Here is a 24,893-nt window from a genome sequence, read left to right on the forward strand (position 1 = left end):
CTCCTTTTTGTAATGATCCCCTGCTACTCCGTAACCAGGAGTGGCTTCAAATTGGTGAACGTAACAATTATTTCTTCTCAACGGTATCACACTCTAATTATTAAATGCGATATTTATGTACTAAGATTTTGAAATTCTACATTAAACACCCTGATATAATTATGATAGCGTTTAAGTTGCTGAAACGTTAAACTAAGATGAAAGAATTAATGAATTCTCGACATGATATAGATTTAATAACGATATTAATATTAGTAAGGAAATTACAATTATACTGTTTATAAAATATTACTACACGATTACAAAATATAAACATGTACTATGTGAAGTAATATTTATTTGAAATTCTCACGTCTTCTTACAGTAATCAAAAAATTGCCAAGTGTCGCTTTCATTTCACTGATATAAAGTCTTTACAACTGATCCTAGAAACAACCGAATTGGTTAAGCTTGAAACGTTCAGTTCGTCCTTCTCGATTTTGTACACTTTCTTTATTAATTCGTAATCTGTAAACTCGGACAATTTCGATATCGACACTCTTTCTCCTTTTATGCTGTCCACAATCATCTTTTCCATTAGCTTTTCATTCTTTTCGTGTATCAGTACTATCAATATATTCTTATCATTGTCGTTAATACCAAATTCTTTTAAGGCACGTGATATATTCTTGGAAATCGATAAATTAAATAACACTTCAGTGTAAATACTCTTCGTAGTAAGTTGATTCACCTTTGCGTTGACTGCAGCTTTATTGGCAGCCACTATTGCTTGCAAAGGATCTGCAACGAGGGCTGCTTTTACAACAGAGCAAGTAAGCTCCCCGTTCATTACCTTCCTTCGAATTTCATCCGAATTCTCCACGTCTTTGAATAAAAGCAACGTGCAACACATTTCTGTTTCATTATCTAATAGAATCGTGTACGCATCCATGCTTGTTATTTACGATAACAGAATTTAAGGTTACAAAATTTACGAATCGCAATTTCCAATCACGAATGTATTAATTTAATTTTTTGTTTCTCATTCCGAAGCTCGTGTTTGATCAATGATTTCTTCTGCTCATTTCGAAAGGAATCACTCACGATGAGAGTTTCACATTTCATTCAGTGTTGTAAAGGTTCGAGGAATTTCGACCGCAGTGCTGTCCGTCGAGGAATAGGAAAACTATAGCATAGTGATTTGAATTGGCTAAATTACATCGCTCAGGATATTCTTTGTGATATTCAGCAGCAAGTATTTTATTTCGCTTTGTGTACGTTACTTACGATTAGTCTTAAGTGATATTGTACAGATATGAAATTTTTGTATTCTGTAACTTCTTAAATGTGAAATAAATATATTACCTATCTATCTGTCTTAATTATTTCGAGACGTCCTCCGGGTGGGGACACCGAATTATTTCCGTTCAATATATTTCGTTGATGAAAAAAGAACGGTTGAACATCGGACCGATTCATACGGGCAACCGTATAAACCATGGAGTCGCTCCAAATTTTGGTTAACATCGAAACTTCACCTGATACAAAAATGAATCGTTAAAATCCACAACGGAATACCATACCCAAGTGCTCTTCTTACAACCAAACTAAAAGCACAATAAAACCTTAAAATAGCAAGCGAATTATGACCAATGAAAAATGCACAAGCTATCTGGGCAGACTCATTGACTACGGTAATTAATTCGTCTCTCTTTTCATGATGTGATTCCTATAAATTACCGATCGATATAATTGATCGTTCGATTAGTACATTCCGGAGTTCGTTGGACTTCGAGTAAAAAACAGTCGGCATGCCCCCATAAACAGAAAAGGATTGATCAAGAACGCTCGCAGGATCACTTGGAGGACGGTGATAAAAAAGATAAAGACAAAGAATCGAAGAAGTCATACGTCGATCCCAGACAAGAGATCTGTCCCTCTGTTCGAACAACTTGCTGTTACATAAAAATGCAGGTACGATTTGGAATTAGTTGTTGAAATGTCTGAAATTACTGACACAATTTAGGTCAATAGGAGTATAATAATCTATGGTATAATTATTTCTGATTACATATGTAATCTCGTTTCAATTGTAACATACGTCAAGCACGATAGCTTATGATCCCGCTTGAGACCGCTTACACCGATTTTTTAGATTTCTTCTTTAAGCATCGTGTAAAGATAAAGCTTACGTGACACACACAAGAGATATAAATCAAATTGAGTACAATATGATTGAGTAGAATAACTTTTTAGGATCCATGTAGGCCGTGTTGCTGTGGAAAACCTCTGCCTCCGCCTTGCCCACCGAAGGGTCGATATCATGAGCCACGCGAACCAGTGTGTGGTTGCGATCTCTGCCAGAAATATCCAGGACACAAATGTTGCGACAGGAATCGAGCTTTTCGTGGAATAAAGATTGACGGCGAGTATTTTGAGAAAGCTTAACGTCTCTTATCGCTTCAACGTAACACTGTACAATTAGGAGGACACGGGAGATTTAAATAAAAGATATATCCGATGAAATCATAGATCTTATCAATCGTAAAAATATATAGAATGATTCTCTTTTATACGATACAATAAAAATTAAGGATAGTATATTTCTGATACTATCAATAAATATATCGGTGACACACATTTCTTACCTTTTTATCTTAAGATAATCTTATCGATGATATAAGTTACGATACGTGGACTAACTGTTCATTGTAAGGTGCGGGATTCACGCAGGAGGCACGTAAACTAAAACTCAATCAGGTAAAGTGTTATACACATCTCACAACGTGACGAAATTCATTTTCTAAAGTGCGGATCACGTGTAAATCGTAAAATAACGACACATACAACACTATCATAGAAATGAAATTGATACATACTCCCGCAATTTGAGCCACCGAATTTATATAGTATTTACCTTTTGCTATACTACGCTTTTATTCAAAGCTAACTTCAAGGCGCTTTTTTACCGAGGCGCCAGTCTGTCGTCCGTTTGGAACCATTGTCGACGTGTGGGTAGGCTGATCTGTCACGTTAGTCACGTAGCGATCTGATCCAATTGGTAAAAGTGTGAGTAGGTACCTGTACCTATACCTCGATAAAGGACAATCGAGAAACTGCGCGGCAACTTCGTGATTTGTGGAAAATTAAGCATCCGGTAAGTACGATTATTATTAGTCAAATATTTCCAAGCCGGTAGTCAAACTTTGGCTGTCAAAGCTGCTGAGAATAATATATGAGTCATGGATATATATAGTGTTGAAGATCAATCGTTTTGTTGAAGTCAAAAGATATAATGCTAATCTCGACAATGTGGAATAGAAGAGAGTAGACGTGATTAAAGAGGTCAGGGTCATTTTCTCATTGATATTTGTTTAATTGCTTCATTTCCAGTCGTAGCGGCTTGTTAAAAATTTCTCTACGTAATATGATTCGTAAGCTTAACGTCAGACACTTGTGGAAAACCCTCAGATAACAGTATCAACAGTTTAATGATATAAATATGTAGTCATCTGTACACAAGAATTTCGAAAAATGTAAAATTATTCTCGCTATAACTTTGTGAATAAATATTAGTAATTATCACATTAAACTGAAATGGATAATTTTGAAAGAAATCGGAAGCTCATTTTGGAGTTATATCAATTTGAAATTACGAGCGAATGTGCTGAAACAGTTGAGAAATAGGAAAATCAGGAAATGCGTCTCAATTAAAACACGCGTATACATGCGTCTCAATTAAAACACGCGTATACATGCGTGGGAAGACTGTATAACCAGAACAATTTTAATTGTGTTACTGTTGAATAATTTCGTTAGGAATCAAGTACTAAGAAACGCTAGTGAAGATCGAGTTATCTTGTACGTATGGAAAAACTACTAAAAATAATAACTACGTAAGGAATGTTTAAACAAGTTTACATGTTTAGATAACTGCAGTAAGCAGTAACCGTGCGGCTTATCTATATCACTGTGCAATAAAAATCTATTTTTCAGTGTTATTCATGGAAAATATCTATACTAAAATTTCTTATACATGAACGGCGGTAATTCTAATCTTAATTCTAAGCATGTTTGTTATTTTCTTTGGTCGTGGACCAATCGGATTTAAACTAGACGTCGTTGAATTGTTACTGGTATTGCACGATTGGTTGTTCGTTCGCTACGAATCCTTGATAGGTTCGTTCCTTCCACTGCCAGGATTTTCCCAGTCCCATCCCCACAGTTATTTATCGCGGTTTTATTCTGTACCATTCGCTCGCCTCTCGCAGTTCACGTTCAAGTTTCGAAGAAGACTGGACTCGACGATCGAACCGTAATCATGCGTATACGTAAGTAACATTTCCATACGCATATGTGACAGAATGACAGCTTGCCGGGTAGCCTTCTAACAAGCCAAACGAATACAGTTGAATTTTCATTTCTGCCTCGATCGTAAATAACATTTATCCGCATGGATTCCTGTATTTCCTATTCGCTTACATCCGCGATCTTTAAAACGTGTTTAACATATGCAAATTGAAGGCATATTCGAACACGTTCTTTGTTGCCACCCGATATTTCTGTCTCTCTATCAAATAAACCTTGATTCACACGTACAAACCAAACGTAGTATAAGAATATTCATTTAACAATTGCATTGTTCTAATTCAATTTTAATAGGTCGAAAATCATTGATAAAAACTTCCAATTATTATTACGTAAGGAAATATAAAAAGTATCGCGTAATTTGAGTAATCTACGAGTGAGTGAAAAATATGTCGTTAAAAATTACGGGCAAGCACGTAGGAAATAAATTGCTATATCTACCTGGTATTCCCGTTCACGTCACGAGGGAGTCCAACAAAACTGAAGAAAATCACGTTCCATTCGCGTCGGATATTCTACGATGTTTCGCGTCGTATCTTGTCTAATAAATCCAATAATTTATTAATTTTTCAAAAATAAAACTGTCGTAGCTCGTCAAGAATTTATTGAGCGACCGTAGAGGAAGAAATAAAGTGATGAGAAATGAAGAACAATTAATTATTCCAAGAACAATCGTCCTTAGTGACAGGAGTAATTTAAATATTCCTTGATAAAAAATTACAATTTTTCATGAATCATTCCTACGAATCAATCGTTTTCCTTTTACCGGCATTTATACCGGATGAAAATTATCGTTATAACTTGGTGTTCATAAACCATTGTTCGATTATGTGTCGACAATTACGTGTCATTACATAGTCGCGTTAAAAACGAGATAATTATCATAACGTTTGTCCGCGGTTTAAATGGGTATTCCCCATCGATACTTAGGGAAACACCGAAGTTATTGATACACCGAATTATTTATTTGTAAAACTATCGACAGCGTCGCAGTTAAATTACTTGCGTTATTATTCTAAAATTGGTATACTTAGATTAATTTACATTATTCTATTATCTCAATGGATTAGACCTTCACTCTAACATCCTTTACATATGAACACATGTTCTGTACTCTGTTCCTTTATTTGATCACTCAGAGAGCTGTTACTGTGAGTGTGCTTTCTGATTAAACAAATCATAAGAATTGATTCGTATTTATTTTACCATTTTTGATTATCAACGTACATAATTATGCGTCATATAATACGAATTGCTTGTGTGTGGAAGTAGTGACATAATCATCGATTGCGAATTATTATATTTATGTTAACTTTATCTGTGTATAAAAATATCTCATTTTTGTAATCTCAGCTACTCGTGGAGACAAACGTTGTATTACATAAATATAAGTTGTAAGAGGAAGGCGATAAATAATAATAAAGAATTGTGTTGCTAGTTGGAACACTGTCCCGGATATCGTTAATCATTTCACGTAGTTGTTGTCCTTCGGTGGTTCAGTCTCACGAATCTCTGGACCTTGAACCTTGAGACCATGTGGTCTACATAATAAATACTGTGGTATATTCGGACCAGTTACGTATATTCGTATTCGATGTTACGTACTGTTAAATTCGAAAATGAGAAAGTACAATGACACGATGGAGTAATTATTAATATAATCGTAATTTATAATCGAATAACTTCCATGATTATTTTTCAGTAATTGGAAGTTTGGTAGTGGCCTTTGCCTCAATCGCAATGACGCAGGCAGACGATGCTAAACTCGAGAATGAGCTCGAAGCACTTAATGCCGTTTCCCAGAGTTCGAATCAATTTTCCTCCTCGTTCTTCAAGGTATAATAAATGACCAGCCTGCGGATTTTATGCATTCGTGAAGAATTTCGTATATTAAACTTTTTGTTTAAAACAGATCTCTTAAACTTATTAGATATTTCACGTTGCATAAAAATCCGTGATCTATAAATTTCGCATTTCTATACGTGAGATTGTATATAAAAAAATCATTGCAGACTGTGGTGGACGAGAACCCAGGCAATCTGATATCATCTCCTTTGAGCGCAGCCGTTGTTCTTGCTATGACTGGCTACGGTGCTGGCGGAGAGACAGCAAACCAGTTTAAGAAAGTGCTTCATCTTCCATCCCCGGATAGTCTTGGCCATACTGGTTATCAGAAACTTATCGATACACTCAACGTGAGCATGCTTACTTTGTTTAAATATATATGGTCGATATTCCATGTACTGAATCATGTTCTTCTATATTCAGAATGTTAAAAAGAACAAACTTCTGATCGCAAACAAAGTGTTTACAACTGACAAATTTCCCCCGAAGCCAACTTATACACAGTTGACGCAGACCTACTTCCGTTCCGCAACGCAAATGCTAGATTTTGCGAAAAATGTAGAAGCTGCGCAAATAATTAATGCATGGGTCGAACAGAATACGAACAATCTTATTAAAGATTTGATTCAAGCAGGTTCGTAAATCTTCTATTGTTCAGTCTCACACAGAGATATACTTTCATTTATACTATTTTCTTTAAATAGGCGATTTAAGTAGTGATACGGCGATGGTACTTGTTAACGCGATATACTTCAAGGGTAAATGGCAACATAAATTCGATGCCCAATTTACCGAAGACAGGCCGTTCCATATTACTAAGGACACGACTAAGAACGTTCCTACGATGTTCCGTCGAGGTGACTACAGATACGGAGTGCTTTCCGACATGAACGCTAAATTCGTTGAGATTCCGTACAAGGTAAGCTTCGGGACACCGAAACAGTTTTCATTGGATTTTACGGTACCGAAAATGAGCGAGTGAATTTACAGGGTCAAGAGCTGAGCATGGTCATCATACTTCCGGACGAAATCGACGGTTTGCCCCAGCTCGAGGCGAAATTGCAGAATACGAGCTTGACCAGCATCTTGCAGCATGGACACGTGCGCGAAGTGGAACTATTCTTACCAAAGTTCAAGGCGGAAAGCGAAATACAACTTAACAGCGTGCTTCAGAAGGTACGTAGCACAGTTTATAATATACATAAGAGATTTCTGGATAATATTTGTATACTAATATTTGATTTGCGCAGATGGGTTTGGTCGATGCTTTTAGCGGCAAAGCCAACTTCAGTGGAATCTCTGACGCACCGCTGCAGATCAGTAAGGTCGTGCAAAAGGCGTTCATCGAAGTTAACGAAGAAGGCAGTGAGGCCGCGGCTGCCACTGGTAAGTCATTGAAGATCTCTCTTGTACGCGTTGAAATTAAGCAAAATAAAGAAATGCATTTAGAAGAATTTAATTATAGAAAACAATTATAATACATTTATTATAATTTTACTAATTGAAGTTAAAAAACAATATTTTGCTTAATTTCATTTCTCGTTTACTTCAGGACAGTTTGGCTTTATTGCTTTCTACAAACTGTCCGAAATTTGTGTGCTATGTAAAACCTGTTTCATTATACGATTAGTAGATAATAATCAGTTAAATGCTTACTCACGTTTGCTGCACCAGGTGACGGCTTCTGTTTTCTCTTATTGTTTATTCGCTTGGTTGTACGCTAATTTGTTACTGCACGCTTGCCTGGAAGGTCAACTAATACATTTCATGAATGAAGGAATCAGATATCGAACGAATTACACTGATAGTTGCTGGTGTATTAGGAATAATTGTCGAGAGGATAAAACTTGATGGCTTGTTAACAAGTTCTGTTCCGGACAATCAGAATGGACATTCTTATAGCTCTGTACTTCTTAACTAAAAATCGTAGCTAATCATTAACAAACTGTAGCGAAGGAGATATAATGATAGATGAAGACGAGGGATCAAATGGTGGCGAGGCTCGGTCAGTTAATAACAGTGTCCATATTTATTTGTTTTCTTCAACAGCACTCGAGATTCATTTCTTCTTCCTCGACGACGGAGAAGTGATTAAAGTAAACCGACCGTTCTTGTATGCAATTACAACAAGGAACGACGACGTAGTTCTCTTCAACGGGCGAGTCGTTAACTTCGACTCCGCATGATTTCTCTTCATCTCTGTCAATAATGTTTCGTAATTCACAATAAATGGCGCGCTCTCGCTTTCTCCTGTCTTTATCACTTTAATACAGTCAGACTTGTGAATTAGCGTAACAAACGCCCGGTAATGTCAGCACTTAGGGGGTTGAGAAGTTAGAAAATTGTAACCGTTCGGGTCTGTTCTAACCGTGAAGCGGAGAGAAATTCCAGTTAGGACAGAGCAGAACGATGATAGTACGTATGTAGTAGCCATCCCTATTTGATTTACGAGTGTGACTCAAACGAGTAATTCAGTGTTAATTGATTGTGGCAGGTCTCGGCATAAGGCCTCTTGCGAACTTTTGGTCACCGCCGAAGCCCATTGAGATCCACGTCGATCGACCATTCCTGTCGGTCGTTCGATACCACGGCGTGATTTTATTTTTAGTGAAAGCCATGTCATAACGTTCCTTATCGAGAATGAGACGATTTCGATTTTATACGATAACTTCTACTGTCTTAAAGTATTCAGTCTTTAAGTATTCTTTTTTTATCGACAATTTAGGAGAGCGAACAATGATAGTTTACGTATTATCTTGCCAATCTCTGCCATTTTAGTATAAGTCGCTTTACTATGGCTTGACTGATTTCAATAAATGAATTTTTATATGCAGAAGCATTTACCACCTTAAGACATCATTTATGTACATTAATTTACTGACAGTTCCATTATCCTTTAATTTCATTGAATCGTGTTTAAGTAAGCTGCTTTTCATCGAATCTAGGTTCGAGCTTGAAACGAATGCATATCGCATATGTAAAAATCGCTGCACAGTTACGTCTAAATTCTTTAAGTTTTTGACATTAGCTATGATCGTCTAGTGCACGTTTGCCGTGTGTGTGACAACAGTAGTGAAAAGTTGAGAGGAGCGTCACTCGATGGAAAGTCAGAAAGGTCGTATCATGGTTTGTTCCAGGTATGATATTAACAACACGCTGTATGATCCACAGGGCCAAAGTGATGATAGACCGCCCTTTCGTTTATAGCATTATCCAGAAAATTGCGACCACCGAAACTGAAGCCGTTCACGTCCCCATATTCACTGGGCGAGCTCTCGATCCGTCTTATTGATTCACTTGTCTGTATCTAACGTTCGGTTATTAGAATCTAGTCAGAGCTGACCAAACTTTTCAAAGAAGACGTATACCGCTAAACGTCTCTCCATGACATGGAAATTGTAGTAGACAATAAACGCTTATAACTCAAAATTTAAAAAATTATACATACATCTTTAAATATTTCTCCTATCTTCGAGTGCTGAGAAAACTGCATGTATCGAAAAAGCTCGTTATCGTTATTACAATTTTGTTGCAGGTCTCATGTTACAAAAAAGAGCTCGGCGACCGAAATTCTTTGCTCAGCACCCATTTTTTTATCATGTCATAAAACATGTAAATGACAAGCAGCGTGAAATCGATTTCACCTTGTCATTATTCTCTGGTCAGATTAATGAGCCCTAAGAAAAGTAAGACTAAATAGACAATGTGTTCAACGGAATTAACTTATGAAATGAGAATGTCACGGTTACGAGTACGAATCACATATAAATAGTGCATGCGCTTCGAAAACTCAATTAAGCCATGAATGACCAGCTTAAACATAATTAATCTGTAAAACAGAAAATCGGTCTTCATTATTGTTATAACCGTAGGCTTCATTACAGCATTTTAATTAAGACCCTATTTATTACTGTCATTTATAATATCTTTTGGATACTAATTGTGTAATCATATAATACTTCACTGAATTTATTTTAGGTATCATATTCGGATTGACTGCTGTTCACATCGTACCTCCTCCGCCTGTAGTTTTTAAAATCAACAAACCATTTTATTTCGCGATACATCATAACTTTAATCAATTAGTATTATTTAATGGTTTAATAACAAAACTCGAATAATTTTTGTTACGACGGTGTTTTACTATGCGACTTTTTATCTTCAAATATCTAAATAAATTTATTGTTTGAGAGCACGTAGCTTTTTATTATTAATTATATAAAAATATAAAGTATATTGTTCTTTATTTTAGGTATCGTGTACAACGAATCAATTGAAATTCGTCCTTACCCCAAACCTCAGCCTATAATCTTCAAAGTCGACAGACCATTCTATTATGAGATACATTACCATGATCAATTAGTGCTTTTCAGTGGTTTAACAGAGAAACTGTAATGGTGTTGGTCACTTACGCTCTATCATGAAATGTTTTATATTACATTTTATGCCATATATATGTTTTAATAAATTCATGCATTGAGGTACAGTCTTTTATTTCAAAGCATTTAATATTCAATGTACTTCATTTTGGGTCTTCAAAGCTGATAGACCTTCATATTACACGATATATCATAACGACAATCATCTGCTTTTTAATGGTTGAATAACTAAAACTTAACATCTTTCTACTTTCATCTTCATACTATGCTCTAACTAGAAGGGTTTTGTTATATTTCATCTGAAGACATTTTATGCTATATTTCATTTGGAAACATTTTACGTAACATTTTTTTTTAATCAATATATTGTTATATGACGCACACTTTTTGACTGCTAATCATCTAAGAACACTTAATATTTAATGCACTTTATTTTAGGTGTCGAGTGGGTGTATGCGTCGTTCACACCACCTGCAGTTTTTAGAATTGACAGACCTTCATATTACGCGATATATCATAACGAAAATCATCTGGTGCTATTCAGTGGTTTAATAGCGAAACCTTAATACCTTTCGTTTGTGATACTATGTCCTAACTAGAAGCGTTTTATGTTATATTTCATCCAGCAACATTTTATGTTATATTTAATCTGGAAACATTTCATATTGTATTTGTTTTTTTTTAATAAATGTATTGATGTGAGACGCACAGTTTTTCACTGCTAATCATCTAAGAACACTTAATATTTAATGCATTTTATTTTAGGTATCAAGGTCGTGCCACTATCGTTGCTTATCTCGCCAATACCACCTCCAGTCCTTAAAATTGACAGACCTTCATATTACGCGATATATCATAAAGAAAATCATCTGGTGCTATTTAATGGATTAATAGCGAAACCTTAATACCTCTCGTTATGATACTACGTCCTAACTAGAAGCGTTTTATGTTATATTTCATTCGGGAACATTTCATGTTATATTTAATCTGGAAACATTTCATATTGTAATTTTTTTTTAATAAATGCATTGATATGGGACGCACAATTGTTCACTGTTAATTATCTAAAAACACTTAATGCTTAATGCACTTTATTTTAGTTGTCTTCATGTGGAGAACCGGAAGATCGCGTCCAATATTTAAAGCTGACAGACCGTTTTATTTCGCGATATGTTATAAAGCGGCAGATAACAATCCATTATTGATGTTTAATGGTTTAATGACGAAACCTTAATACGTTTCGTTACTTATCTATCTTGAATCGTGTTATGTTATATTATTTCCTCCGGAAACATTTCATATTGTATTTGTTTTTTAATAAATGTATTCATGTACGACGCACTGTTTTTCATTGCCAATTATCTAAAAACACTTAATGCTTAATACACTTTATTTTAGGTATGAAGATCGTGCCTCTATCGTTGCCTATCATGCCACAACCACCTACAGTCTTTAGAATTGACAGACCTTCATATTATGCGATATATCATAAAGAAAATCATCTGGTGCTATTTAATGGATTAATAGCGAAACCTTAATACCTCTCGTTATGATACTGTGTTCTAACTAGAAGCGTTTTGTGTTATATTTCATCCGGGAACATTTTATGTTATATTTAATCGGGAAACATTTCATACTGTAATTTTTTTTTAATAAATGCATTGATATGGAACGCACTGTTTTTTACTGCAAATTATCTAAGATCACGTAATGCTTAATGCACTTTATTTTAGGTATCTGGATGCTGAAAACACTAGGAGGGCGTGCAATATTTAAAGCTGACAAACCGTTTTATTTCGCGATATGTCATATCGCGGTAGATAACAATCCATTATTGATGTTTAATGGCTTAATAACGAAACCTTAATACCTTTCGTTACTTATCTATCTTGAGACGTGTAATATTATATTTCCTCCGGAAACATTTCATATTGTATTTTTTTTTTTTTTTGTTTAATAAATGTATTGATATGAGATGCACTGTTTTTTACTGCCAATTATTTAAGAACACTTAATACTTAATGCAATTTATTTTAGGTGTCGTGTTCTGGGATAGATTGGGTAACCCTATATTACCGCCACGTGTAATCTTTAAAGCTGACAAACCCTTCTATTTCGCAATACATTGTCAAGATAACAATCAGTTACTGATTTTCAATGGTGTAACAACGAAACTTTAATAGTTTTCGCTACTTAATTTGTCTTGAAACGTTTTATGTTATATTTCATCCGAGAACATTTTATGTTGTATTTTTGTATTAAATAAATATATTGATATGGGATGCACAGCTTTTCACTTGTAATTGCTTAAAAGCACCTAACATTTAATGTACTCTATTTTAGGTGTTCTTATGGTTGGATATAGTTTGCCACCACCACCTGCAATCTTCAAAGTTGACAAACCCTTCTATTTCGCAATATGTCATGGAGATAACAACAATCAGTTACTGATTTTCAATGGTTTAATAACGAAACTTTAATAGCTTTCGCTACTTAATCTGTCTTGAAACGTTTTATGTTATATGTTATATTTCATACTGGAATATTGTATGTTGTATGTTTGTTTTAAATAAATGTATTCATATGGGACGCACTGCTTCTCACGGCTAATTATTTTAAAGTACTTAACATTTAATGAATCTTATTTTAGGTGTTATTGCGTTGGGTCGGAGTTTTGCACCGTTACAACCACCTGCAATCTTTAAAGCTGACAAACCCTTCTATTTCGCAATATACCATAGCGATAACAACAATCACTTACCGATTTTCAATGGTTTATTAACGAAACTGTAATAGCTTTCTTTACGATACCTACGTTGAAGGCTTTTGTTATATCTTATCTGGGAACATTCCATGTTATACTTTCTTTAATATAAATGTATTGTGGCAAACAGCTTTTCACTGGTAATTATCTAAGAACACTTAATGTTTAATACACTTTATTTTAGGTGTCGTGATGATGTTTAAATCGGGTCGTTTTCCAGTACAACCGCCTGTAACGTTTAACGTTGACAAACCGTTCTATTTCGCGATATATCGTACAGATAACAATCCACTATTGATGTTTAATGGTTTAATAACGAAACCTTAATACGTTCTGTTATCTATCTTGAAAAGTATTGTTATATTTCATCCGAGAACATTTTATGTTGTATTTTTGTTTTAAATAAATGTATTGATATGAGATCACACCTTTCCGCTTGTAATTATTTAAGAATACATACTATTTAATCGATTTTATTTCAGGTGTTATCCTGGCTCCTTCAGCGATTTTTGTGCCATTACTACCACCTGTTGTCTTTAAAGCTGACAGACCCTTCTATTTCGCAATATATCGTGAAGATAACAATCAGCTACTGATTTTCAGTGGTTTAATGAAGACACTGTAGTTACTTATGTTGAAGTGTTTTGTTATATCTTATCTGGAAACATTTTATGTTGTATTTTTTTTAATATAAATGTACTGATATGGGGCATACAGGCTTGTGTTTGTGGTAATTATTGAAAAGCACCTAACGTTTAATGAACATTATTTTAAGTATCTTCTTGATGCCAATGTCATATTAATCAGCTATAAAGTTTAAAGCTGACAAACCTTTAATGGTTTAATAACTGTTTGAGGGCATTAAGTCTTTTTATTGAGATTATATTTTTATCCGGGTATGAAATCTATGGGTGTCCCTTGGAAATTGCACGTAGATATTACTATTTCGATTCTGTTTGCTAGTTGCGTATGATATGCCGTAAGGCAAATCAGAAAGTTATAAGCATCCTATTTTAAGATGTTCAAACAAATTCACTGCTTGAGAGGTATTTTATTTTAATTAATTTAAAATTAAATAGAGGAACCTGAATGACTCCCTTACTGTTCATCTGTGTTAATGCATTTAATATTACATTACATTTTTGAAACAGTCAACTAAATTCATTGCATGAGGGCTCTTTCATTTTAATGAATTTAAATCAATTTATAAATATTGTTTGTTTCATTCTAGGTATCGAACTGGAATTCCATTCTCTCAAACCGAGTCTAAGCTTCCATGCTGACAGACCCTTCTACTTCGCGATATATGAACAGGATAAGCAATTACCACTTTTCAACGGCTTGATAGTGAAACTCGGATGATTTCCTTAGTGTCTATCTTTGTTAATACACGTTATATTATGTTCTGTCTTGAAACCTTTCAAATAACTTCCTTGTCAAATTAATGTTACGCAGCATGTTATTAAAGCTTTAAATAATGCGACATTGATATGTTGTAAGTGTTCAATATCATGCAACATTTCATTGTACTGTGCATTTTATTCTTGTTGCTCGTTTATCGTGTTTAACGTTCCAGAGTTCGTCCAGCTCGGAATAAATAAATGATTCCTCTTTAACAATCGATTACTATGTTTTCACAGGAGCAGGAATTATGGTATTAATGTTACCCAACCCGCCCGAAGTCGTACATGTAGATCATCCGTTCCTTTTCAAAATCATCAAATCATCGAAAAACACTGATCCCATAACATTCTTCCAAGGAAAGCTCAACAACCCCGTAAATGAATCAATTCATAATTGATTTTTATTAGGATAACGTTTTATAGAATCTATAATTGTTCATGCAAAATGAATATCTACAAACGTTAATAAAAATATTGTTGATTGACCACAGCTGTTTTTATTGCTCTTTATTCCAAATCCATCACACTTTTTCCCGACGCGAAATTATTCAATTAGTTTAAATAAAATCAGCGTCGGTATGCATAAAATTATTACATTCATTAAAAACGTTAATAGTAAGTACTGAAGTTCAATTCATAACAGGCTCGACGAAATGAGATGCTTTATGAGATGCTAAGTAAGATACATGATGAAAACTGAATACGTTTTAAGATTTGAGAAAAGGAAAACATTCTTACGCAATTCAACTGCGTATTCGTAACAAATTATATATGCATTATACGATACGATAAAAGATAATATAGAATCTTTAATATTTGGTTTACTTAACAACGTTTAATAGGAATGATTATATCACGGAAGGCACGAGCGTATTTATTGCATAAGTCTAAAAAGAATGATTACGTCAGTAATATCGAAAAATTTCATAAGAATTAACACATTATATATTGCATAATGTTTTTAGCTAGGTATCTCTTTAAATATTGCACGAGACTTTAAAAAATATAATTCGAAAACAGATCCTTATGTGCGTTTGCCTTAATTCCCTTAGACTCTATAGTAATTTATATTTCTCTTCAGATAAAAAAAGCTGTGTTTGATATGAAAGCAAAATAGCTACATAATACATATACAGATTGCCTGAAAAAGTAAAGAACGAAGCAAAATGACTTGGACAAGATTATACTTGTAGGAAACTTTTCAGACAATCTCTTAACTAGTAGATATAATTAACTTACTACACAGTTATCGAGCTTCGGAATTTTTGAGGAATGCGTTTCAGTGGATCCAGTACCATTGGAAGTGATAGAGTTTCGACGTGGAGCAATCGCAGGCATCGTCGCAGTAGTATCCAGGAATTCTTCGTCGTTGTCAGAGTCTGTGTCCTTGTCCTTCCTCGGTATCATTTCGTGAATATACTTCTCGATCATCTGCCGATTATCAGGCGAAAGCGCGTTGGCGTTGCTCAATACATATGGCAAACTGTCGTTCATTTCTTGTTGCTTCTTAACCACAGTTTCAATATACATGCGTTGCAATTCGGCGAGCGCTTCGTCCATCGCGAAGCGCACGCCGGGTTTGCGTTCTGGCACATTGAACCCCATTGGCCTCCACACTTCTCCGTTAGATTCCTCCTCCCTTATATTACCAATCTCCGGTTTTACGAAACCAATAGGGTAGTTTGGTTTCTGATTTACCGTATTGCACACTGCTTTTTGATCGTTCGATGGATATCCATGCTTGTTCATCATCCATTCGTTAACGTATGCCTGATCACTCCTCTGTTCATTGTTGAACGGAATCTCTGGCTCTCTTGTCGTTGGTCTTTCGTTATAGGAAACTGGACGTGCATTCGTCTGACGTTTCTGTACGTTCGCTTGCCCGTTCTGTGCTGCGGCATCTTTCCATCTTCCTGCGTTCATCACGATTTGCGCCAATTGCTGAATCGTCGGCTTAGCCACCACATTGTTATCAGAAACAATTCCTAGTTTAGCCGGCGTCGAAGTATCACAGGGTTCGCTGTAACAAGACTGTACATTCAATCTTCGCAGACGATCATAACCCTCTCCCTGGCCTGCTAACAAATTATCGTCTATGTTCATTTTATTATTATAATACTTGGCGAACTGCTCCGCTGCGTGACATTCGTTTTCCAAGAACTGAGCAGTCAAAATCATCGCCGCAGTCGGTTCTCTCTGAGTGAACAGTCTCCTACGGGCATTTAGAGTCTGACTCAAAGCTGACTCGAGCCGAGCATTCTCTATCTTCTCCTCCAATTGTTTCTCCGCCTCCAACAATTTCTTCGTTTCGAACATTACGGTTCTTGGGTCCATATCTTTTTCTACTTCTCTAGCAATACGTCTCTCTGCAGAGGATTGAGTACGAGTCACTGCTGCAGATGCGACTGACTGGAAGCCTAATCGTTGCTGAGCTTTCACGAATGGAGATTGTGATACCGGGCCTAATTTCGACCATATCGTGCCAGGCTTCTTCACAGGGCTGGATATTGGCGAGACGACACCTGGTCTGGTCATTACAGTGTTTTGGTTGATCAATTCGACGTTAGAACTCGGCACCGTGCAAGGGACGCGACAAGGCTTCGGTGGCACCAGGTCTAATTTAGGTGGAGCGATCCCAGGCCTCGGCGGAGGAGCCAAAGAAGTTATCGTAGGCTCCGGTGGCGGTGGAGGTATCTCCGCGTCCGATTCCGAACTTTGTTTAGAGAGCATAGAATGGTGAACGACTTTCAGCAAATCGTCCAGACGATTCTCCAGACGATTCTGACGATCTCTGTCTATATCCATGAATTTCGATACCATATCGTTCTGAGCAGAGAGTATCTTGTTAACGACTTCGTTCTGGGAATTGATAGCGCTTAACACGAGCTGCTCCAGTTTCTGAGCTTTCTTCTTTCGAAACGGGGCATGTGGAATTTCCGTATTGACAGCAGTGTCTTTCGATTTGTTGTCATTTTCTAAAGGAGTCGGCGAATCCATCATTAAGTATTCGAGGAAACTCTCGTCGTTGCATGTCGCATTGTTCGTCATCACAGTCATCTCTGGGTTTTGCACTGTCTGCATATTTCTGTTGAAAGTCTCGTTCAGATTATGCGTTTTATCGTCGTTCTTCGACTGGCAGAAGGCGTCATTCAAGTTCTGAGACACGTCCGGTGAATAGTCCGGAGATAGAGAACCTGTTTGTTGAACGGGAGGCATATGAGTCAACAAATTCCCGTAGTTCTGTTTATACAAGTTTTGTTCTAACATCGCCCTCCGCGGCTCTTGAGGCATCGCGCGACTATTCGCATTTATTATTTGTTGCAACTGGTTCTGGTGTTGAATTATCTGTTCCATATTAGGATTCTGCGCTCTCATCGGATTAATTTGTACCGGCACGTTCACGGATTGAATGTTCGAACCCTGATTCAGATTCTGTAGATTCTGTTGGAAATTCAGATTGTTCACTAACGCATTTTGCCTGTTATACATATGATTCTGGTTCTGCTGCATGTTTTCCTGGATTATTTGATTCTGCACGTTCTGCACCGCATTTTGAAACGGTATCTCTCTGTAATGCGGTGCCAAATTATGTTTATAATTCACGCACAGTGGCTCTTCCACTGGGAACGAATTGCACTGCGTCGATCTGCCGGCTAGTCGAGTCAACTGTTCGCCGGTGTTGATGGCCACGTCTCTCGTGGGAGAGAACATTCTGTACGGTTGAGCTATCACAGTTTCATTCGATTCAGGAGAATCAGGATATTCATTTTCACCTGTAAAGTAATATTCCAGTTAAGCGTTTAACTCATTTAAATTTTACTTAAGTTAAAGATACTGGTATCAATATTTGGGAGAACTGTGGATTTTATGCATTTACATGGAAATTGAAAAATAAAATATATAAACACCGGTGCCTCTACTTTATACGTAAGATATATGCAATACTTACGTCCAAATATCCAAGTAGGTGATAATGCTTCAGTGCGATGAAGGGAAGGAACAGGTTCTTGGAACTTATGCCTCATCTGCATATTCTTATTCGTCTTCTCCTCCTTCAAAGGAGACTTGGCATTCACCATAGCATCTGTCAAAGAGAAACAATTTTAATCATTCGGATAGATATAAAAAAGACAACAACCGATTGATTGCTAATGCCTCACCTACGGTATCTATGCCATTAATATTATGCTCTTCCATTAGTTTATTTTTAAGGACCGTGTCTATCTGATCATAATATTGCTCGACACCAGCCCGGGTTCCAGCCCTCTTAGCTTCGCGATAACAGACCAAAACCTGTTTCATACGCGATCTGCATTGTTTCCCCGAGACGTTGTACCCTTTTTTCTTCATGTAACGGGCGATGCTCTCCCAACGGGAGTTGAGCTGCGGTTTCGTCGCATACTCGAGCTGCTTCTGCACTTGTCCATCCGACCATACAGAAACCAGCAACGATGTGCTCTCAGGAGTCCATTTGTACTTAACACTGTCCCCAGAATCACTCATTTCACGATACACGACTTTTACCCGTCCCTCATTAACAATCGAAGGCACACGAGTCTATGGAAAACAGGTAGGAACACGATCGTGCGTGACTCAACGCGCCTGAACAGGTTGCAACCTGTTTAATCCCATCGCGTAGGAGACGTAGGAGACGAGATGTGACGCTGGACTTTTAACCGATGCGGAGAGACGTTAACCGACAACGATTTAAATTTCGAAGGTGCACATTGTGCAACAGGTGGTGGGGAAACCTCAGGAAACCTGAATGCAACGCGTGGGAGGAGTTCGTAAGAACTGGCGGCAGTTTAGAAATTGTGATTCAATATTCTTAAATCATTATTTGAATCTATCGTATTTATTAAATGGATCGATGCACTATTTTTCATAGACAGCGATAAATTATTATCATTACATTACATATATGACTTCAAGCAACAGTTAAATGTGTTTTACTATTCGATATTCCTCAACGGACGACGCTGCTGTCGAAAATCGAAATTCTACAAAGCAGTTGCTGCTCACGCACGGCGCTGTCGGCTGTATATTGAAAAGGAACGTTAGCATTAGTATTCTCTGGCGGGAAAGCCTTTGTGTTTGCACCATAGCCACCATAGGAGAAGTAGTGTAAAATAATAAACAGTACTGCGTTTCGGACGGGCAAATTTTTAATAAACGATTGTCCCCTATTAAAAGAAAAATGTGGTGCTCGTATTTGTAACGATTCAAGGTTATTCAGTATAAAATCGATAAGCATTCGTGATACGAGTAGCTTTGTAGCTTGAAAAAAGCATGGTACGATTGATACACGTGTTTAGATCGTGATTACTTCTGCAACTATGGAGAGGAGCAGGAGATCTACCAAGAGAAGGAAATCGGTGGAATCGGAGCAACACGAAGTCAAACGGTCGAGAGAGAACAGCGATGAGTTTGAGTTTTCAGACGAGGTGACTTATATATCATAAGCTAGATTAGAATGAAGAGAGCTAGATGAGAACGAATGTCGAACATTCGTGTTATCATTTTACATAATTCGATATGAATTACTGTGCTTTGAATTATCTTAATACATAATTTTGTTTTACAGTGTAAATGTGGTAAAATCAAGAAGATCCTAGTACGAAATTTCATGTGCCACGACGCCTTGGAAGTAAACTTGAACCCGAACGTAAATTTCATTGTCGGATGTAATGGAAGTGGCAAGAGTGCAATATTGACAGCTTTGACAGTTGGTCTGGGTGCTAAGGCAAATGTTACCAGTCGTGGTACATCTGTGCAAAGTATGAATACACATACGAAATTACATTCCTTGCGATTCATTTGTCTGTACAATGAATTCTCTTTTCGTGTTTAGACTTCATAAAGAAAGGGAATAAATCAGCGCTGATTGAAATCACATTGCTTAACAAAGGACTTATGGCGTATAAACATGATCTCTATGGTGATTCGATAACTGTTATTAGAACCATTGGAAGTGGAGCATCTTACAAGATTAAGAATTGGAGAGGTAAACTAGAACTATATATTATACTTTTCATTTCGTATGCATACCTAGTTTTCCTGTGATCAATTGGTACTTGCAGGAGAAATAGTGTCGACAAAACGAAATGAGTTAAATAATATCCTGAGAGCATTGAATATTCAAATAGACAATCCTATTTCTATATTGAATCAAGATATATCGCGAACGTTCTTAGTTTCCTCTAAGCCAGAAGAGAAGTACGAACTGTTTATGAGAGCAACGCTTCTAGACGTAATTGGTACCAATTATGAAACAGCTCAATCGAGGTGCCAAGCAGGCTATGATAAATTGAAAGAATATAACAAAGTATGTATTCATATTACGAAAGATCATACAGTCATATAATATAGATTTTCTGTAGATTATATCCGAGACCCGCAAAGAGCTGGAACAGTTGAAGATGAATATAAAGAAAGCTGAAGAAATCAATGAATATCGGGAAGAAGTACCTGCACTTGAAATGGAATTACTTTGGGCAATGGTAAGTGATACAATCGTAAAAGATATTCAGTCTTCATGAAATGTACATTTTATTACATAGGTTATGGAGAGCGAAAGGAAATTAGAAGAAGATACGAAAGCTTTTCAACACTGTGTTGATAATGTGAAGAAATTGACAGACTCGGAATCGTCTACTGAATCGAGGAGTGCGAAAATAGATGAAGAAATTCAGTACGAGTCATTTCTCGCATTTACATTCCCTTTCATAGCATTATACTATATTATTTTTACTTGCTGTTCATAGAAAATTAAAGGATAGGATTAAAGAAGTAGAGGAAGTGAGTAACAATGATTCCACATCGTATTATGCAGTCAAACAGGAATATATTATGAAGAAAAATGCGCACTCGATAAAAACCCGAGAGTGGCAATCTGTCCAAAGTAAAATAAAAAGATTCGAATCTGATATCGCTATGCTTAAGAAGGAGATACATCGATTAGAAGAGTAGGTATAAGGAAATGGTTCGTTCTATGTCAAGCTCACAACGTCGCTGCTAATTATTATTATTTACAGTGAAAGTGGAAGGAATGAAATGAAACAAGAGTTGACTGTATTGACAGAAAAGTTAACTGAGACCGAAGCGTTACTGACTACCAAAGAGACACATAAAATGCATTTGGAAAGTGAAAGAATCCGTCTTGTGGAAAAAATGCGAGCTTTAAGAACTGAGATCGATAACTATAATCATCGAATAGGTATATATAAATATCATTCGTTCTAAACTCATACGTAGAAGATTGTCTGATATAACTGTTTGTTACGTTTAAGAGAAAATCAAGCGCGAGATATACGCGAGGAAAAAGACTTCGAACGATGCTATAACCGTGTTCGGCCCGAATGTACCTCGTCTTTTGAGGAGAATCGAGGAAGAAAACAATAAAGGACACTTCAAAGAGAAACCGCGAGGGCCGCTTGGTAAAACTTCTTTCTCGAAATTTCAATTCGATCTATCTAAAATGATTAATACACCTTCCTTTATGATCAGGATCATACATAAAAATGAAGCATCACGAGTGGACTCCCGCTGTCGAACACTTTTTGTCGCCAAAGTTCTTGAGTGCATTTTGCGTAGATAACAGTCGCGATAGCAAACTATTAAGTTCGATTGCAAAAGAAATATACATGAACGAATGGATTCCGCAAATCATATGCAGCAAATTTTTTCATGCCGTAAGGAAAATATGTCCGCCCTCCTATTATTATGCACATATATTATTTATATTTAATCGTGTACAGGTCCATGACGTCAGCAATGGTTGCGTCCATTCGTCGCAGTACTCTAATCTTTTGGAAGCGATGAATACATCGAATCCCGTGGTTGCCAATTGTCTTATCGATCAGCGCGAGGTCGAATGTATCCTGCTGATTCCGACTAGCAACGAAGCGGCTGAGATTATGTCAGATGCTTCGCGAATCCCGCGAAACTGTAAAAGAGCGATAACTCTGCAGTGCGACATATTTTTCCCAGATCCGCATTACAGGAGTTACGGTGGCCCTCGTAATCTGAAAGGGAGATACCTCCAAGCTTCTGCCACGGATCTTATTGAGTACGATTGTCAGATAATTAATTAGATCGTTCGTTTAATAATTCACGCGTTGTAAAATTGCCATTTCCTTTTGTCAGTGACTTGGAAGAAGAGATTCGTACTATAGAAAAAGAGAAAAATGCCGCTGTGCAGTCGTACAGAGCAGCTCAGGAAAAGGAGAAGCGTATAACTTCCGAGTTGGACACCGTTGACGCGGAAGTTACGAAGCTGTCATCTTCGCAAAATCGTTACAAAACATCGGTCACTGATCTAAACGACAAAATTAAAATGAGCGAAGCGATAAACTTAACAGTATTCGTAAGTTGCATTTGGACATGAATATGTATTAATTTTCAATGCCAGGTTTAACTGTTTAATATCGTATTTTCATAGAAAAATGAGTTGATCGAGTTGGAGCAGAAGTTGACCCATGAAATGGAGGAGGAAGCGAGTTTAAATAAAAGTGTAGCTGAGCTTCGGAAGTTGATTGGTTCGCTGGCCGCAGATATTAAACGTCACGAAAATCTGACTCAACAATCGGGCGCGAAGATCGTTTCTATAAAGGTACGCTAGTAATAACAATAAAATAACAACTTCGTTCTATAGAAATACATTTGTTAAACTTCTGTAAACATCTGCTAAACAGGAGGCTATAAAGGAACTGAACGACGAAAAGGAGGATTTACACATGAAAAGTCGTTACGCTGCGAAGAAATTGGAGGAAGCGCAGCATCGCTTGCAACAGGTGACGGTAACTGTTGAACAACAGCGCAGGTCTACAGAAAAGGCACTGTCCGACGCACGTAGTCGTTGTGAAAGGATAAATACGGAGAGGTGAGAGATTTAAAATCGATGCAAAGTAGGACGCAATAATATTTCATATGTACACTTTTTGTTACAGGTCTCCCAGCGAGATTCAGAGATTAATTTCCGAAGTAAAAAGTAAAATACGTGAGATAGAGCGACAGATTGGGAACATAGATGAACTACGTAAAGAGTTGAAGGAGAAAGAATCGAAATACGGCAAGGACCTACGCCTGGTTACCAAAATTGAAAACACTTACAAGGTAAGTTATAAATTACAAAGTTATTTAAATGGCTATTCATATTCGTTTGTGCATCACAGACGCATTTGAAGCGGCTAGAGCAACGGAGACAGACATACGACAAAATGAAAAAGGTATACGGAGAGAATATTCAAGAGGCATTTGCAACCATATTGAAGTTAAGGAACAAGAAAGTAAGTGGAGATAACTGGAGTGTAGTAAGAGGAGGAGACGATGAGTATCTCAATGGCATTATTTTGATCAGGGTACCATTAATATTGATCATGGACGGAAAGTACTAAACCTAGAAGTGCACTCGCCGAATAATAATGCAAAGCCAGTGACCGATACGAGATCATTATCAGGTGGTGAAAGATCGTATTCGACCGTTGCTTTTATTTTAGCACTTTGGGATTGTACCGAGTTACCTTTTTACTTCCTCGATGAGTTCGATGTCTTTATGGTAAGTATAATATTATTGTACATGATACTGAACATGAGATACATTTTTATGATATTTCTAGGATAAAATAAATCGGAAAACAGTAATGGACATTCTCTTGGAACACGCACGAACCCATCCTCAATGTCAATTCACATTTCTAACGCCATTGGATACGTCTGCCGTGGAAGTGGATGATTACATCACGATACACAAGTAAGTTGGCTGTAAACGCACGATGAAACTGTTTTATAATATTAGCAAAATATGAAAAACTCGCATGTGTTCATTTTTAGAATGATACCACCGGTGAGAGGAACTCAGGAATAAAAAGCACATACAAAGATTTTCGTCGACAATGTATAACAGCGTTAATTTAGTTTGTTCCTTTAAAATAATACTAAATTACTATTAACAGTAAGTTAATAGTAAGATTTCGAAGCCGAGCTGTGAAGTTGTTCTGTGAAATCAACTAAGTATAGCCTTACTTATGTACGTTAAGCATCCTTGAAAGCAAAGTTCAAACATATTTTTGTACGTGAAAATAATATATCTGCATACGAATAGATTTACGTCAAAAATACAACGTGCATCCTCCTCCCAATTCCATCGCCTTAGTT

At 36.6% G+C, this 24,893-nt stretch overlaps 5 protein-coding genes across 23 annotated transcripts; 3 read left to right on the forward strand and 2 right to left on the reverse strand.

Annotated features, from left to right (window-relative positions):
• Positions 1 to 317: 317 nt before the first annotated feature.
• Positions 318 to 2,357, reverse strand: LOC108624286 (EKC/KEOPS complex subunit TPRKB). 3 transcript variants are annotated; one of them, XM_018023471.2, is made up of 2 exons: positions 1,720 to 2,357; positions 318 to 1,517 (listed from the first exon to the last, which is right to left on the reverse strand). In XM_018023471.2, exon 2 carries the CDS (start codon positions 929 to 931, stop codon positions 392 to 394), a length of 540 nt encoding a protein of 179 aa, XP_017878960.1. In that variant the 5' UTR covers positions 932 to 1,517; positions 1,720 to 2,357; the 3' UTR covers positions 318 to 391. The 3 variants fall into 3 exon arrangements, with proteins under 3 accessions (XP_017878960.1, XP_026668847.1, XP_017878959.1); XM_026813046.1 differs by having other exon boundaries at positions 1,605 to 2,357; XM_018023470.2 differs by having other exon boundaries at positions 318 to 1,165; positions 1,345 to 2,357.
• LOC108624272 (uncharacterized) lies at positions 1,625 to 2,621 on the forward strand. The gene is made up of 3 exons (XM_026812988.1): positions 1,625 to 1,673; positions 1,748 to 1,953; positions 2,236 to 2,621. Exons 1-3 carry the CDS (start codon positions 1,625 to 1,627, stop codon positions 2,425 to 2,427), a joined length of 447 nt encoding a protein of 148 aa, XP_026668789.1. The 3' UTR covers positions 2,428 to 2,621.
• A 421-nt stretch (positions 2,622 to 3,042) lies between these two features.
• On the forward strand, positions 3,043 to 14,956 carry LOC108624285 (antitrypsin). 17 transcript variants are annotated; one of them, XM_026813044.1, is made up of 8 exons: positions 3,043 to 3,136; positions 6,050 to 6,183; positions 6,360 to 6,542; positions 6,616 to 6,826; positions 6,897 to 7,111; positions 7,183 to 7,368; positions 7,443 to 7,578; positions 9,330 to 9,633. In XM_026813044.1, exons 2-8 carry the CDS (start codon positions 6,088 to 6,090, stop codon positions 9,482 to 9,484), a joined length of 1,182 nt encoding a protein of 393 aa, XP_026668845.1. In that variant the 5' UTR covers positions 3,043 to 3,136; positions 6,050 to 6,087; the 3' UTR covers positions 9,485 to 9,633. The 17 variants fall into 17 exon arrangements, with proteins under 17 accessions (XP_026668845.1, XP_017878956.1, XP_017878948.1 ...); XM_018023467.2 differs by lacking the exons at positions 3,043 to 3,136; positions 9,330 to 9,633 and adding exons at positions 4,206 to 4,310; positions 14,567 to 14,956; XM_018023459.2 differs by lacking the exons at positions 3,043 to 3,136; positions 9,330 to 9,633 and adding exons at positions 4,206 to 4,310; positions 13,818 to 14,049.
• Positions 14,957 to 15,212: 256 nt separating this feature from the next.
• Positions 15,213 to 19,456, reverse strand: LOC108624280 (uncharacterized). Its single transcript, XM_018023443.2, has 3 exons — positions 18,899 to 19,456; positions 18,688 to 18,822; positions 15,213 to 18,511 (listed from the first exon to the last, which is right to left on the reverse strand). Exons 1-3 carry the CDS (start codon positions 19,239 to 19,241, stop codon positions 15,969 to 15,971), a joined length of 3,021 nt encoding a protein of 1,006 aa, XP_017878932.1. The 5' UTR covers positions 19,242 to 19,456; the 3' UTR covers positions 15,213 to 15,968.
• A 276-nt stretch (positions 19,457 to 19,732) lies between these two features.
• Positions 19,733 to 24,841, forward strand: SMC6 (Structural maintenance of chromosomes 6). Its single transcript, XM_018023565.2, has 19 exons — positions 19,733 to 20,182; positions 20,323 to 20,515; positions 20,590 to 20,742; positions 20,819 to 21,063; positions 21,119 to 21,238; positions 21,299 to 21,429; positions 21,503 to 21,703; positions 21,773 to 21,954; positions 22,028 to 22,174; positions 22,245 to 22,429; positions 22,496 to 22,806; positions 22,884 to 23,103; positions 23,179 to 23,349; positions 23,432 to 23,619; positions 23,687 to 23,852; positions 23,912 to 24,025; positions 24,097 to 24,294; positions 24,356 to 24,489; positions 24,570 to 24,841. Exons 1-19 carry the CDS (start codon positions 20,075 to 20,077, stop codon positions 24,601 to 24,603), a joined length of 3,201 nt encoding a protein of 1,066 aa, XP_017879054.1. The 5' UTR covers positions 19,733 to 20,074; the 3' UTR covers positions 24,604 to 24,841.
• The last annotated feature ends 52 nt before the right edge of the window (positions 24,842 to 24,893 follow it).

The sequence above is a fragment of the Ceratina calcarata genome, unplaced genomic scaffold (genome assembly GCF_001652005.2).
Source record: "Ceratina calcarata isolate Rehan_Ccalc_2016 unplaced genomic scaffold, ASM165200v1 scaffold305.2, whole genome shotgun sequence".
NCBI lineage: Eukaryota > Metazoa > Arthropoda > Insecta > Hymenoptera > Apidae > Ceratina > Ceratina calcarata.